The sequence below is a fragment of the Paramisgurnus dabryanus genome, chromosome 22 (assembly GCF_030506205.2).
Source record: "Paramisgurnus dabryanus chromosome 22, PD_genome_1.1, whole genome shotgun sequence".
In the NCBI taxonomy this organism is placed as follows: Eukaryota; Metazoa; Chordata; class Actinopteri; order Cypriniformes; family Cobitidae; genus Paramisgurnus; species Paramisgurnus dabryanus.
The window spans coordinates 11,466,401-11,479,544 of NC_133358.1; the positions used below are offsets into that span (position 1 = coordinate 11,466,401).

The 13,144-nt window shown below is 39.2% G+C and overlaps 1 protein-coding gene across 3 annotated transcripts in view; it reads left to right on the plus strand.

Moving 5' to 3' along the window:
- pard3aa (par-3 family cell polarity regulator alpha, a) overlaps positions 1–13,144 on the plus strand; it is a 556,247-nt gene that overhangs the window by 297,302 nt on the left and 245,801 nt on the right. For all 3 annotated transcript variants that reach the window (XM_073813113.1, XM_065294770.2, XM_073813112.1), the window contains 2 exons: positions 8,244–8,383; positions 10,745–10,873. In XM_073813113.1, coding sequence (XP_073669214.1) covers positions 8,244–8,383; positions 10,745–10,873 — 269 coding nt within the window. The remainder of the gene's footprint in view (positions 1–8,243; positions 8,384–10,744; positions 10,874–13,144) is intronic.

Here is a 13,144-nt window from a genome sequence, read left to right on the forward strand (position 1 = left end):
CAACAATGGGTTGAAACAACCAAACATAGGTTAATTAAACCCAACGGTTGGGTTTATATGTAGGGTTTGTCCGTATTTGACCTAATCATGGATTGAAACAACCCAACATAGGTTAATTTAAACCCAACGGTTTGGTTTGTCCATATTTTACCCAAGCCATGTGTTGAAACAACCCAACATAGGTTAATTTATACCCAACGGTTGGGTTTGTATGTAGGGTTTGTCCGTATTTTACCTAACCATGGATTGAAACAACCCAACATAGGTTAATTTAAACCCAACGGTTTGGTTTGTCTGTATTTTACCCAAGCCATGGATTGAATCAACCCAACATAGGTTATTTAAACCCAACGGTTGGGTTTATATGTAGGGTTTGTCCGTATTTTACCTAACCATGGATTGTAACAACCCAACATAGGTTATTTAAACCCAAAGGTTGGGTTTGTCCGTGTTTTACCCAACCATGGGTTGAAACAACCAAACATAGGTTAATTAAACCCAACGGTTGGGTTTATATGTAGGGTTTGTCCGTATTTTACCTAATCATGGATTGAAACAACCCAACATAGGTTAATTTAAACCCAACGGTTTGGTTTGTCCATATTTTACCCAAGCCATGTGTTGAAACAACCCAACATAGGTTAATTTACACCCAACGGTTGGGTTTGTATGTAGGGTTTGTCCGTATTTTACCTAACCATGGATTGAATCAACCCAACATAGGTTATTTAAACCCAACGGTTGGGTTTATATGTAGGGTTTGTCCGTATTTTACCTAACCATGGATTGTAACAACCCAACATAGGTTATTTAAACCCAAAGGTTGGGTTTGTCCATATTTTACCCAAGCCATGTGTTGAAACAACCCAACATAGGTTAATTTACACCCAACGGTTGGGTTTGTATGTAGGGTTTGTCCGTATTTTACCTAACCATGGATTGAAACAACCCAACATAGGTTAATTTAAACCCAACGGTTTGGTTTGTCTGTATTTTACCCAAGCCATGGATTGAATCAACCCACATAGGTTATTTAAACACAACGGTTGGGTTTATATGTAGGGTTTGTCCGTATTTAACCGAACCATGGATTGAATCAACCCAACATAGGTTATTTAAACCCAACGGTTGGGTTTATATGTAGGGTTTGTCCGTATTTTACCTAATCATGGATTGAAACAACCCAACATAGGTTAATTTAAACCCAACGGTTTGGTTTGTCCATATTTTACCCAAGCCATGTGTTGAAACAACCCAACATAGGTTAATTTACACCCAACGGTTGGGTTTGTATGTAGGGTTTGTCCGTATTTTACCTAACCATGGATTGAAACAACCCAACATAGGTTAATTTAAACCCAACGGTTTGGTTTGTCTGTATTTTACCCAAGCCATGGATTGAATCAACCCAACATAGGTTATTTAAACCCAACGGTTGGGTTTATATGTAGGGTTTGTCCGTATTTTACCTAACCATGGATTGAAACAACCCAACATAGGTTAATTTAAACCCAACGGTTTGGTTTGTCCGTATTTTACCCAAGCCATGCACTCTAAAAATGACTGGGTTGTTTTTGACCCATAATGGGTAAATATTGGACAGAACACCTGCTGGGTTAAAAATTGAACCAATGCTGGGTTATTTTAACCCAACTGCTGGGTTATTATAACCCATGGTTGCATAAAAACAACCCAACATTGGGTCATTTTTAACCCAGCACGTGTTCTGTCCAATATTTAACCATTATGGGTCAAAAATAACCCAGCCATTTTTAGAGTGTGGGATGAAACAAACCAACATAGGTTAATTTACACCCAACAGTTGTGTTTGTATGTAGGGTTTGTCCCTATTTTGCCTAACCATGGATTGAAACAACCCAACATAGGTTATTTAAACCCAACGGTTGGGTTTATATGTAGGGTTTGTCCGAATTTTACCTAACCATGGATTGAAACAACCCAACATAGGTTAATTTAAACCCAACACTTTGGTTTGTCCATATTTTACCCAAGCCAAAGGTTGAAACAACCCAACATAGGTTAATTTACACCCAACGGTTGGGTTTGTATTTAGGGTTTGTCCCGATTTTGCATAACCATGGAATGAAACAACCCAACATAGGTTAATTTACACCCAATGGTTGGGTTTGTATGTAGGGTTTGTCCATATTTTACCCATCCATGGATTAAAACAACCCAACACATGTTAATTTAAACCCAACGGTATGCTTTGTTCGTTTTTTACCCAAGCCATGTGTTGAAACAACCCAACATAGGTTAATTTATCCAGCGGTTGGGTTGGTCTGTATTTTTCCCAACCATGGTTGTAACAACCCAACATAGGTTAATTTAAACCCAATGGTTAGGTTTGACCGTATTTTAGCCAACCATGGGATGAAACAACCAAACATAGGTTATTTAAACCAAACGGTTGGGTTCGTACGTAGGGTTTGTCCTTATTTTACACAACTATGGATTGAAAAACCCAACATAGGTTAATTTTAACCCAACGGTTGTATTTGTCCATATTTTACCCAAGGGTTGAAAAAAGGTTGAAAAAACCCAGCATTTTAAAAGTGTATATATTTATTTATTTTCTTGTTTTCCTGTGAAGTCGTTTCTATTTTCTGCTGTTTTAATAGCTGATGGTATCTGTCCGAGTATATTTCTCTCAGTTGCAACTAGCATTCTGTAACGAATGCAGTTAATACTTCAAAGGACTCTATCTGGCTTTGTGAGGAAGTGTGGATGCAGCTTTTCCTCTCAAACTTACACACAGCTCCAAATCCCATTTGTTCTGCATGGCAGCTGCATCTCAACATTTCACACCGCAGGAGAACCAGAAATGTCTATCAGATATTTGACAAACACACCCAAACAAACACATTTATGCATAAACCAGATCATACACACATATATGAAGGTCTATGAAATATGTTGTTGCTTAGGTAGCAGTGACTCGGATTTTCACTAGAGGCGCACTTTGAAAATGTGTGGAAAATGTGTGGAAATGTCAAACCCCAAATTTTTTCTGTTTCTCTTATTTACATTCTTCTGCTTCTTGCCACTCTTTTTAGGCTATATCAAAATCACACATCCTCATAACTTCTATAAAAGAATTAAAAAAGAATTTGTCTTGTTAGCGATTTGGCATTTGCTTATCTGTTAACTTGCTGGGGGATTAAAGACAATTAATACCTGACAACATGGGTCGGGATTCACTGCGGTGTGAAATATGAAATATTGAGTGGGTTGGGATGGGCAGGCGTACGCCACAGTAGTCATTAATTGAAAAGACATCCGCAGGTGAGAAATGAAGACTTGAATGTGATGCACAGAGAACCACATGCTGGCATTCCTGTGTTAGTTAAGTGCAGTCAGTCTGCGAGTCCATATGAACTTTGAGTGCACTCCCAGTATGTAGTAATCTCCTAGTCCTAGATTATATCCAAATTAGCATGCTATACATAGTTAGCACTAAAAGGCATGTGCTTCACCAATGAATGGAAAGTACATATTTGTGAGGTCAACAGATCGTGTGATGTCAGCATGGTATCACCCATAGGGGAGCATCATGCTCCATGTAGAGTAAAATAGATTTTTCTTAACAGATATGTACTTGTACATCATTACTATAAACTAATTATACATAATACTTACATAGATTTGTAATGCTATAGTGCACGTGATCTCTGGAAACACATGCTGCCCAGAAGCGACACACAGCACTCTGTAGATCAGATCATCTTCATGGTCTCCTCCTGTGATTGAGAGAGAAATAGAAAGAGAGGAACAGGAAATGAACAAACGCAGGGCGAAATGCCCGTTGGCTCATCTGGGCCTGATGTAGCAGATGTTGAATGCTGTAGTGCTGGCACGAGTGTTCGACTGAGCTGCAGGGAATTCAGATCGAGTGAGTTGAGGAAAGGGATGTGTTCGAGGCTAAATGTAGCATGCTCTGTGGGAGATTTCTACTTTTACTACCTCATGCTCTGACAAACGCCAAAGGCTTGCTATACACCCAGGATATCACCTGGAAGCTGATACGTTAACAAAATATCTCTCGTAACTTTGATGGAATTGTTAACCTTTAAGTGTAGGGTTATATTTCAAAAAACCTGTTTAGTCTGTCAAGTTGCCCTCCTTGTTTTTCCAAACCAGCTTGAGGGCCTTATTTGATCTTGGCACTTCACCACCTCAAATTGTTTGTAGATTTGTGAACAATTATGTATGTATTTATTTTTTTGTTATCATATTTTAGCTTTTTTAATACAGTTGTGTTTAACGCATTATTAAATATCTGTTCTTTACATTATTAAATATTAACCACCCAGCCAAATTTGAATGATGCTTAGTAAATAAAATAATGTAAGTTCCTGGATTCTCTGCATTCAAACGCTAGGGGCGTGTCCGCTCTCGGTGCAGAAGCCACGCCCACTCGTGAGAAAGCTGCCATCTTGCAATTAAGCGTGCAAACCACTAATGCTAATGCATTTTTCTTCCGTTAATACACTGTAGGATTTTTGCACTCCTATAATATCATTACCTTATCACACTGTGCGACAAGGATCGTTTAAACTTGTGTACGACCAGCATGTAGACTGAACGATGATGACACAGAGGCTTTAACGGCTGTGACACACGTTAGCGCAACGTCACCAGCATGTGCTAGCGGTGAACAAATACCAGTATGTAGGTCGTAGCAGCAAACACACTGTGTGTTGATCATGCAAAATTTCTGACACTGTCAGAAAACTATTGTAGGCTACATTTGGACGCAAGACCAGGAAAACAGCCGTATTTGAATCTTTCGCACTGTACGACATAGGACCACCAATGAAGAGCCACGATCACAGAAATCGCGACGATTGTTTCACGATGGCAATATTTCGTCTGACAGCCAATTAGTGCAGTGTATCCCGGGCTTGTTTCTTGGCTCCTTAGCGTCATCGAGCCATGATTTTAGCCCCCCCCCAAAAAAAAATTGTAAACTCTAAAATGGCAAAAAACTAATAAATGGTGAAACTCCACAATTAAGTACTACATTGTTCCCAGTCTACTAAATACTACTAAAACGCTATACGTATACTAAATGCTAATAAACTGTATTGTTTCTTTGTTAGTTTATGTTAGCTAATGCATTTACTAATGTTAACAAATACAACCATAATCAGTCCTTCCAGAAAATGATTTTTTTGTGATTGTTGCGAGTAAAAATCCTTGATCTTGCGGTACGTTTTCTTAAAAAAAGTGATGGGAAATGCGGCATATATATGTAATTTTATGCAATGGAATTGCGGTAACTTGCAAAACTGTTTGCAGCTTTTGCAGCTTTTGAATGATGTTCACGTCACATGATCACATCACTTCATAACGTTCCCAAGGCAACAGGGGACATGGCTGCGCTTGTGTGAGGTAAATGCAAAATGTTTCAACTTTTTGCTAAGATATATGTGATTTTCGCTCTGAAAATGCGTGGATTTTGAAATCATGCAAGCTCCGCACATTTCGCACATGGAAATCTGCAATTTATGCTGCGAAAGTGCGACGTATTTGAAAAAATGCGCCCCCCGCATAAATATGCAGACATTGGCTGGTTATGCGTTAAATCATTTGATCGCATAATAGCGTTTTTCTGGAGGGACTGATTATTGCAGTGTTACAATAAAATAAAATAAATTAAATGTAAAACTGTAAAACACTCTTACATTTCTGAGGCAAAATATATTATATTAATTCATTAAAACCTTGAAAGAAATGGACTGTTTTTTGTATGGTTTCAATCAAACCACTGAAAAATCTAATAGCAAAAGAGAAGATAAAAACACTTATTTTACCCGTAAACATCTTCTTTTGACGTAAAGCATTTTTTTCTTTTCTTAATATATCCATGATTCAAGGATGTTTATATGTTTTTTTTTTATAAATCAAGACAAAAATATGATTTTTTTCTGCCATGCGCATGTACGAGTTTCTTTCCCCACTCAAGCGTCATTCGTAGCAGTTTGTCCCAGTCCTTCCATTAGTCCATTTATCTTTTTTGTTATGAAAATCTTAAAATAGTATTTTGAGAGGCCATCCTCTCTCATTACTCCTCTCCCCACTCTTTCTCTCCTCAAACCACTGATAAATTAATGGATTGAACATTTTCTTCATTTTCTTCTCAAGCTGTAATTTTCAGGCCTTTTTAAGGATTCAAGACTCTGGCACATCAAGAGAGAGAGCGTTTTTATTATATCCCTCTCATCTAAAACTTCTAATGAAAACCTATGGTAGCCACATCCGTGATGAATTACTACGAGGCTATTAGGCTTCCATCTCTGTAATTACTTGATTGTAAGCAATTAACAACTGAACGTCCAAGTGACCGAAACATTCTGGTGGTTCTCCTATGGGAGGCATCAGGTGGCATTTCGATATCCTCACAGGCTTGTTATTGACTCTGGCCTCAGTTCCTCTGGCTCTGGTTGTCCGTCTTGAAACGTTTAGCCAAGCCCCATAACAAACATAAACCGTTATGAGAACGGCACAGTCACTGACCCCAAAAACAGTAACAGTGGCTCATACTGCAACAGATTTGTATTCCCTTGGTAGCATGGAGTTTAAGGTTGTTATTATATAAATCATGATGTTATTTCTATAAACATACCTAAAGAGTTTATATTGGTACCAAATGTATACATTAGGACCTTTATAAAGAGCTGGGGTACATATTTTTACTTATTCTTATTGGCTACAAATGCATTTTTAGATAAAAAAACATGAATTTCCTCCGGTGTCACTCGTTCTTTTTTCGTTTACCAGCACAGCCCTGGTTGGATGATAAGGTCAACCCGACTGATCTCTTTCTGTTTTGGCCATTATTCTTTTCTCTCCGGTTCTCTTACATCTGCCTATTCGTATTCATTTACCACTCCCAAAAAGGTCATTTTGTGGACAGGGAGCAAATTGCCGCGCGTACCGTGCGTCTGAGCCCCTAACTACATTTACCAGGATTTAGTAACGTCTGTGGCAAGCTGTAAAGCTCAATTTGCCTGATTCATGTGCACATCAAGACCTTTCAAAGCCAGAGTTTAGACCTCCTGTCAATAAGGCAAGACAAGTCGGTTCGTTCTGCAATGGCGAAGACCTGGCGTGGCAACCCGAGCATGTAATGTTACCACCCTGCTATGCATTTGTAAAAGGTTTAAATTTGAAATAGCGGGGCGGTTTTTGCCATGCACACAGATGGGCTTCAAACGTTTAATTAGGGTTGCCCGCGTTGCCATATGCTCGGGTTTTGCCTATGTAATTTATATTTGCGGATACAGTCATGGAAGACGCTTCTCTCCTCCATCTTGTAAAAATATCCCGTCTGATGGGTTCAGATTAGTTATTAGGTCCAGTAGGCTGTACTGTAATTGTAGTGCGGGGGACATGCGAGCCAGCGTCTAATATAGAAATAAAAAAATGTGGACCTGTTAGTGCTATTACCGATATATCGATAACAGTGACCGTAATTCATTTCTTTAGTAAATTCCCCACTGATTGTAGGGTTCCCAAAGGTCCTTGAAATCCTTAAAAGTAGTGCTTGAATTTATTTAATGCAAGAAGTTTTCTGAAAAAAAAAAAAAATTCATATTATTCCCTGTGTAATATCATAAAAATTCTAGACTTTTTAAGCACACATGCTAAACTGTTCCTTTAAATGCTTATATCTTCTGTATGCGAATGTTGATTTATACAAAAATGCTTTTTTGCATGATTGTGTTTGACACATGACAACGTCTCGGGTTACGTATGTAACTGTTGTTCCCTGAGAAGGGAATGAGACGCTGCGTCTCCCTTGCCATACTTCCTGCATCCCTGTAACGCCATCTTTGGCAATATTTCAGATAGCGATATACTTCCTGGCTCCCATGTCACCCTGTCTTTGTTGTTAAGCCTCACCATTGGTTAAATTTGAAATACACATTCAGACGCACTTACCCCTGGAGGCGTCCCCAAAGTGTCACCGCAGTGACGCTGCGCGAGTTCCCTAGAAAGGGAACTGTAACAATGTATCTTTAAAGGTAACACAATGTAATCTTGCTCTCACTTGAAATGTGTCCCCACATTTAGTTCTTGAATTTGAGGGTATTGGACCTGGGAAATCCTTGAAAGGTCTTTGAATTTGAAGTTAACAAAGGTGTGGGAACGATGTCATTGATGCTTAGTCTATGTTTACTCCATTCATGCATGTTTGTTATTCTCTCTCTATATAGGTCCCGAAGGGTTGGGTTTTAGTATCACCACCAGGGACGTCCCAATTGGCAGTTCTGCCCCCATATATGTGAAAAATATTCTTCCCCGTGGAGCCGCCATCCAGGACGGCCGTCTGAAAGCTGGAGACCGACTGCTTGAGGTGAGAAAAATTGGATTTTACAAGTCCCTGACTTCCTCTCACAGCTTCCCATCACAATGGAGCTTCCTACAGAGACATTTCATCATCAAATAATGCTTTTCCTACTGTATGCTAAGAATTGTACAACAAGCATCTTGTTCTTCTTGCGTCCTGCTGGTGTACCAACACCTCTTTGTTTTCCACAGGATTTCCGCTCTTAGTTTATTTTTCTTAGTCTATTGCAGGCGAGGCGCCCATTGTTTGACTGTATCTCCCGTGGCACTTGCCTTTTTAGCATGTGAGAGTAAATAATACAATAATACAAGAGAGCGGATGAAAAGAAAATACTAAAGGCGATGGCTGATTTACAGTGGCAGCCAATCAACAATGGCCATTTCATTTCGAAATGGAACAGGACACCTGCAAGATCTCATGCCAGATGCGACCGCGGAGCCAAAACGTCATCCATTTGGTTTAACAAACCCTGATTCATCATTTTAATGGAGTCGAGGCCTTTCAGAGTGCTGTCGGTTCACCTCGAGCCTTTATGTTGCCATAGAAATATAACAGGACGGTACTTCCTGTTGTCATGGTCACAGTGATGTAAGCAAAGAAAAGGTATAGGTATAATTGTACGTAATTACGAAAAGTATTTCGGGTATATGGATATATTATGTTTCATTTAGTGCAGAGTTTGATGAATACAGTGACTTTTACAGGTATTATACCTAAGCCACAATGAAAAATGTCATTGGCATTGCATTAGCTAAATATTTAAGTGGCATCTTCAAAATGAATGATGCTAGACTTTAATTCACTATTTGTACATTTATCTTTTAACAAACTTCTCTCATTGTGATTTTCAGTGAATCAGTTCTCCTCAAGTTCATGCATTCACTCACATTAAATTATTCCTAGTGTATAATTTTTTTTTTTTCATTCAAGTGTTTTCTTTTTTGTTTAATACATAGTTTTTCGTTCTTGCAGCCTTTACTTATGGGCTTTTGAGTTAAGTCAGGTGCATTAGATGAAATAGAAATCCACTATGTACACTCACCTAAAGGATTATTAGGAACACCAGTTCAATTTCTCATTAATGTAATTATCTAATCAACCAATCACATGGCAGTTGCTTCAATGCATTTAGGGGTGTGTGGTCCTGGTCAAGACAATCTCCTGAACTCCAAATTGAATGTCAGAATGGGAAAGAAAGGTGATTTAAGCAATTTTGAGCGTGGCATGGTTGTTGGTTCCAGACGGGCTGGGCTGAGTATTTCACAATCTGCTCAGTTACTGGGAGTTTCATGCAAAACCATTTCTAGGGTTTACAAAGAATGGTGTGAAAAGGGAAAAACATCCAGTATGCGGCAGTCCTGTGGGGGAAAATGCCTTGTTGATGCTAGAGGTCAGAGGAGAATGGGCCGACTGATTCAAGCTGAAAGAAGAGCAACTTTGACTGAAATAACCACTCGTTACAACCGAGGTATGCAGCAAAGCATTTGTGAAGCCACAACACGCACAACCTTGAGGTGAATGGGCTACAACAGTAGAAGACCCCACTGGGTACCACTCATCTCCACTACAAATTGGGAAAAAAAAGGGTACAATTTGCACAAGCTCACCAAAATTGGACAGTTGAAGACTGGATAAATGTTGCCTGGTCTGATGAGTCTTCTGTTGAGACATTCAGATGGTAGAGTCAGAATTTGGTGTAAACAGAATGAGAACATGGATCCATCATGCCTTGTTATCACTGTGCAGGCTGGTGCTGGTGGTTTAATGGTGTGGGGGATGTTTTCTTGGCACACTTTAGGCCCCTTAGTGCCAATTAGGCATCATTTAAATGCCACAGCCTACCTGAGCATTGTTTCTGACCATGTCCATCCCTTTATGACCACCATGTACCCATCCTCTGATGGCTACTTCCAGCAGGATAATGCACCATGTCACAAAGCTTGAATCATTTCAAATTGGTTTCTTGAACATGACAATGACTTCACTGTACTACAATAGAGCATCTTTGGGATGTGGTGCAATGGGAGCTTCGTGCCCTGGATGTAAATCCCACAAATCTCCATCAACTGCAAGATGCTATCCTATCAATATGGGCCAACATTTGTAATGAATGCGTTCAGCACCTTGTTGAATCAATGCCACGTAAGTTAAGGCAGTTTTGAAGGTGAAAGGGGGTCAAACACAGTATTAGTATGGTGTTCCTAATAATCCTTTAGGTAAATGTGTATAGTGGTGTGGGTTGAGACCGATTTCATACTATGACATTCATACATTTTGTAAGTATGACTTAAGGGTACAAAGCCATTTGTTAGGTGTAATCTATATGACAGAAGTAATAAATGTTTTATTGCATGTTTATGTGTGTAGGTCAGTGGAGTGGATCTCAATGGAAAGACTCAGGAGGAGGTTGTGGCCCTGTTGCGCTCGACCCCCATGGGCGGCACTGTTGGTCTACTCGCCGTAAGGCAAGAGGAAGCTCTTCTGCCTCGTGAAGTAGTGAGTCCCTTCTTATTTCTCTCTCTCTCTCTCTCTCTCTCTCTCTCTCTCTCTCTCTCTCACACGCACGCACATCAAACACAGCAAATGCGCAACGTTTCACTGCCCTTTCCAAACTGCCTTAACAATGGCCACTATAAAACTGTTTCTTGATATCACACAGAGTTCATATAGCACCATGAAATGGCCTCTTTCCTGCCGCAAGTCTATTTAGGTCACATGTGTGCAATAGAGACAGCTGCCACCCATCTCAACTCATTACGGAGTCATTTTTATTTCCACACTAGAGAGTTTAAGAGTGTAATGTAGTAAATTTACTTCTGGCTCTGTTCCTATTTTAATGTAGATTTGGTGAAAAACAATGGTGTGAATATCATGATTTTAAAAATATTATAAAGAGGCTGTGCTTTGGCTCCTCAACGGGTAGAGCATACAATGCCAATGTCATGGGTTCAATTTCAAGGGAATGCACATATTTATAAAAATGTATAGCATTAATGCACCGCAAGTCACTTTGGATAAAAGCATATGCATGAATAAATAAATGAATAAATGTATAAATAAAAAGCCCCTACTGACTGTTTTGCTCACCTGTTGACACCATGAATTTAACAGTGTTGAAGGCAGGTATGTATTTAGAGGCTCAAAACATAATTTATGCAAAAATAACCCATCTGATGGTTTTGTATATGCCAGCTCAATTTAATGCTTTGCTGCATTTCAAAATGCATCAAGCACGAGTCGGTACGAACATATCAGTGTCATTCTACATCGATTTGCGTCAACATCATAGGTTTCAGTCTATTTAAGTCAAAATAAAGTGTATTTCTCTTAAAAAATAGATATTTGAGATTCCCTCATTTAAGCAAACCTAAGAGACAGGCATGACCTCATTTTGAAGGTTTGGAAAACATGTTTATGAAAGTGAGTCTTATTTCAGCTCACATGATGGAGAAAGCGTGGGACTTCTCCGTCCCACAACAGTGGGCGGTGATGAGGTTCAGCGTCACCGTTCTAGATATGATTAAAGACGCCATCACTAAGATGCATATTCACAAACTCTCCATCTCTCTTTCTCTCTCCCCAGCTCATTTCTCATCAGCTTCTCCAAAATGTAAAATTTAAGACAGGGGTGTGGAAGAGCTCAAGTGAGGGAAGATAAAGTCTCGAATGCTTCATTACTCTTATCGTCGCATTAACATTCCCAATGCTTTGACTTTTCGACGCACCCGGTTCAGGCATTCAGATCTCAATAATCCATACAAGTATGTTCATAAAAATCAGATTACAAAAGCATCGCTCCACATCTGACAGTTATTGCAAATAAAGTGCAGCGAGCGAGGACAGGGGCGGGTTATTGATGCTGTTTGTTGGTGTGTGTGTGTGTGCGGAAGTGAGAAAGCGGTGGTTTAATACGTCGAGTTGATGATGGTGGGGGAATGTTGTCATGTGAACCAATCACTAGGTGACACTATTAACGCATCATCTTTGAAGAGCTAAATCAAAAGACTGAGCGAGGCGCCAATGAAGCCAGGCATCGGTGACAGGTTACAGACTAATAAATCAACACAGCAAAGTACAAAGGACCTGACTTATGCTTTATGGAGTTTAATGATGGGACATAATTAAAATCAAGTTGCTTAATGACTGTATATGAAGAAGCGAGTGACAGAGAGAGAAAGAGAGTGTGTCGATTGTTGCTTAGGAAATAATGTACAACAGGCCGTAGGTACTAAGAATACAGCTGTTAGGTGGGACATGCAGAAGAATAATGATTTATTGTACAATATAGCATGGCCATGAATGCAAAATAGTTTAAAAAAAAAATGGTTACTACATAATGTTTTATTAAAATGTTATTTATTAAGCAATTTTTCAACCAAAGCGTCATCCATCTGCTGGAAGATAACACATTGTTATTCTGTCGGTGCCACACATTGTTACACATTTGCGTCATTGTGCGTCTTGGTTGTTTTTATATTGTGTATTTCCACATGACTATTGACCAATCAGCATTCTGGACCACTATCTCTTCTGTCACAATACAGAAGGTCTACATTTAAAGTTTTTTACACTCCTTGGGGCATTTTCTCGGACAGGGCTTATCCTAATCCCAGACCAAAATGCATGTTTGTGGTGCTTAATATGAAAACATCTTGCACCAACATATCTTCACATACACTCACCTAAAGGATTATTAGGAACACCTGTTTAATTTCTCATTAATGCAATTATGTAATTAACCAATCACATGGCAGTTGCTTCAATGCA